The sequence below is a fragment of the Barbus barbus genome (assembly GCF_936440315.1).
Source record: "Barbus barbus genome assembly, chromosome: 34".
Taxonomy (NCBI): Eukaryota; Metazoa; Chordata; class Actinopteri; order Cypriniformes; family Cyprinidae; genus Barbus; species Barbus barbus.
In genome coordinates, this window is record NC_136762.1 from 26,235,816 (window position 1) to 26,238,907 (window position 3,092).

Sequence of the window (3,092 nt, forward strand, 5' to 3'; positions counted from 1 at the left end):
ATTTCAAGCATCCATACTCAAAACTCATCATGGGTTGATGTGTTCATTTATTGTTGTACTGGAACACAAAGCTACAACATCTTAATGTTCCTGATCAGCACTACACACTACCCTACACAGACTACAATATGGACACTATACGACAAAATTGCCCTTCACAGTTTTTTCCACCTCAGTGCTCACAGATGAATTACTCAAACTCCCACCATACGTACCTCCCACAATTCTGGACCACATTAAATGATCCCTGGAACAGCTTTTAGTTGAGTTTGTTTAGTTATTTTAAAGGTTAGCATACAAATTTGTGTCAGGAAGTGTTTATGAACCAAATATAGATGAGAAAAATAATATAAATAATAAAGAAATGCAAATTACATTTTAAATCATACACAGTTTGTTTTTTTAAGATAATGGAATTTTAATTTCTACAACATAGTGAACACACAGTCAACTTGTCCGTGTTAAAATACATCTAAATCAATCATAAAATCTTAGTGCAACTAGTCCAAAAACCTAAAAGTAGTTACCAATAAATGTAAAATCAGCTTTATACACCTCAGCTAACTAAAAATGATGCTTAGTTGAGATTTCATCTGAACGTAACAGACCTAGTTTGCATTTTCATAGCAATTACAAAAGGCCATTTCTCACTGTCGGTGATATTACATTCTGAACAACCAACATTGCACTTACATGGAGACCAAAGGCATCAAACAACTTCATCAAACATGTTTCTCCACGATGGAGAATGTGTGGCATATTTTCACTTTTTCCAGAAAATGATGCCCGTGCATTGAACACTGCAACACTGAGTTCAGAGTTGTCCTTTGTTTGTTTCACACATAGTCTCTTCTGTCATAGCCTCCCCCACCGGTTGAGCGAGACGCAGGATACAGCATCCGAGCCGGGTTATATTTTTTCTCTTGTGGAGGGCAGGAACAACAAAGCAATGATCCCCCCAAAATCAGGAGCACAGCCGCTGCCCAGCCGATGTAGAGCGCCGCTCCCAGCTCCCGTCTCCGGGCGTCAGGCAGCAAAGGGTTGTAAAAGTCCCTGATGATGCTGTTTGCAGACCAGGACACGGGAATCAGCTGCATAAGCCCAGCTACGATGAACAGCACTCCTCCTAGGATCATGACTTTAGCTTTGAATGACTCTTCTTCGATGCAGTTAGTGCACTTAGCTCCTCCGATGGACACCAATACCGCCAAGACGGTAAGAAGGATGGATATGACAGTCAGGGCTCGAGCTGCTTGAAGGTCCTGAGAGAGAGCCAGCATGGAGTCATAGACTTTACACTGCATCTGTCCGGTGCTCTGAACCACGCAGGACATCCACAGGCCATCCCAGATGATCTGAGCCGTCACGATGTTGGAGCCGATGAAGGCTGTGACCCTCCACATGGGGAGAGTACAAGCCACGATGGCCAAAAGCCATCCCAGCACACATGACACGATACCTATGAGCTCCAGGCCTAAAGACATGTCTTCTTGAAGGATCTGTGGGAGCTATGCAATGCCAGAGATGCTGATAAAATAACTGGACAGCTGTGAAGGAGCCTGCAGTATAAGCCTAATTTGAGCCAATGCCTCGAAGCTAACAGAGCGCATCTGTGACAAAACAAGTGTCCTTTATACCTCAGATCAGGTAGAGAGGAGGAGTCTACTAGGATGGAGACATTACACAAAGGAAGGGCTTGTCACACCAGAACAAAAACTGCCCTCCATTGCTGGAAAGTATTGGAATTAAGAACAAAGCATAGCTTATTTGCACATCAATAGAGGATGTCAATGCTTGTGCACAATGACATGAATTTATTTTATAAAGGTAGAGACGAACCAAACAACTGTAAGATATTCTTTTGAATGCATTAGTCATTTTACTGTACTCCCCGCGATTACCTCTTTATCAGAATCAGAATCAGAAAATTAATTTATTCATTTTAAGTTACTAAATTATTTCCATTATTGCAATCCATGAAAAGGCTGTGTTATAAGGAGCTGGGTTAGTACTGTATGTTAGTACAGAAATCACCAATTGCTGACAATTATTGCCATTTTTGGTTGGAAAACAGTAGCAAAGTTCACAGTGTATGGGTTACTGCTGAGCACAATGGAATTTTCTTAAATTAAGCACATTTTCTAGAAGCTTTTTTTGTTTTGTTTTAATAGCTTGGATGTGCCGTAAATATGGTTGGGAGGATTACTGCAAAAAAAAAATATTTACTCAGTAACATAATACAAGTATCACAAGTAATGATTAATGATTACTTTTGGATTACTTCAAAGGCACATACAGTGCCCTCCATAAGTATTGGAACAGTAAAGACAAAATTTTCTCGTTTGCCTGTGGAGTCTAGACATTTACAAATATGATTAAAAGATTAATATGCGACAAAACTACAGAATGTCACATTTTATTATTAGCCGTTTCAACACATACATGTTTTACCAAATAAAAAGAACAGCACTTTTAGAGTTCATCCCTCTCATTGATGTGAGCATAAGTATTAGGACAGTTGAACATAAGGCAGATATAAAAGATTAAAAGCTATTATTTAGTTGCAGATCCCTTGCACACAATCACAGCAGTGAGTCTGTGACCCATAGACATCACCAGACTCTTGCTCTCATCCTTTGAAATACTTTTCCCAGCCTTTAATGCAGCCAATTCCAATTGTTGCTTGTTTTGGGGAGTTTCGGCCTTTACTCTCCTCTCCAGCTGGTGAAATTCATGTTCAATCAGATTTAAATCTGGAGATTGACTTGGGCAATCTAAGACTTTCCATTTCTTTGCTCTTATAAACTCCTTGACTGAACTGGCAGGGTGTTTTGGGTCATTGTCCTGATGCAATATGAAGCACTTCCCAATGAATCTGGTGGCATTTTCTTGAATATTGGCAAGATGGTTTTGTACACTTACAAATTCATTCTGCTACTGTCATCATACATTAAGTCATCAGTAAAGTTGAGAGGGCCTGTTCCAGAGACAGCCATGCATGCCCATGCCATGACACCACCTCCACCATGCGTTACAGATGAGGCTGTATGCTTGGGATCATTGCAGTTCCCTTTTTTCCTCCACATTTTTGC

At 40.3% G+C, this 3,092-nt stretch overlaps 1 protein-coding gene across 1 annotated transcript; it reads right to left on the reverse strand.

Moving 5' to 3' along the window:
* Positions 1-836: 836 nt before the first annotated feature.
* Positions 837-1,484, reverse strand: LOC306854309 (claudin-3-like; the record flags this gene model as incomplete). Its single annotated transcript, XM_079392204.1, has 1 exon — positions 837-1,484. The coding sequence occupies one exon, from the start codon at positions 1,482-1,484 to the stop codon at positions 837-839; it is 648 nt and encodes a 215-aa protein (XP_079248330.1).
* Between the last annotated feature and the right edge of the window lie 1,608 nt (positions 1,485-3,092).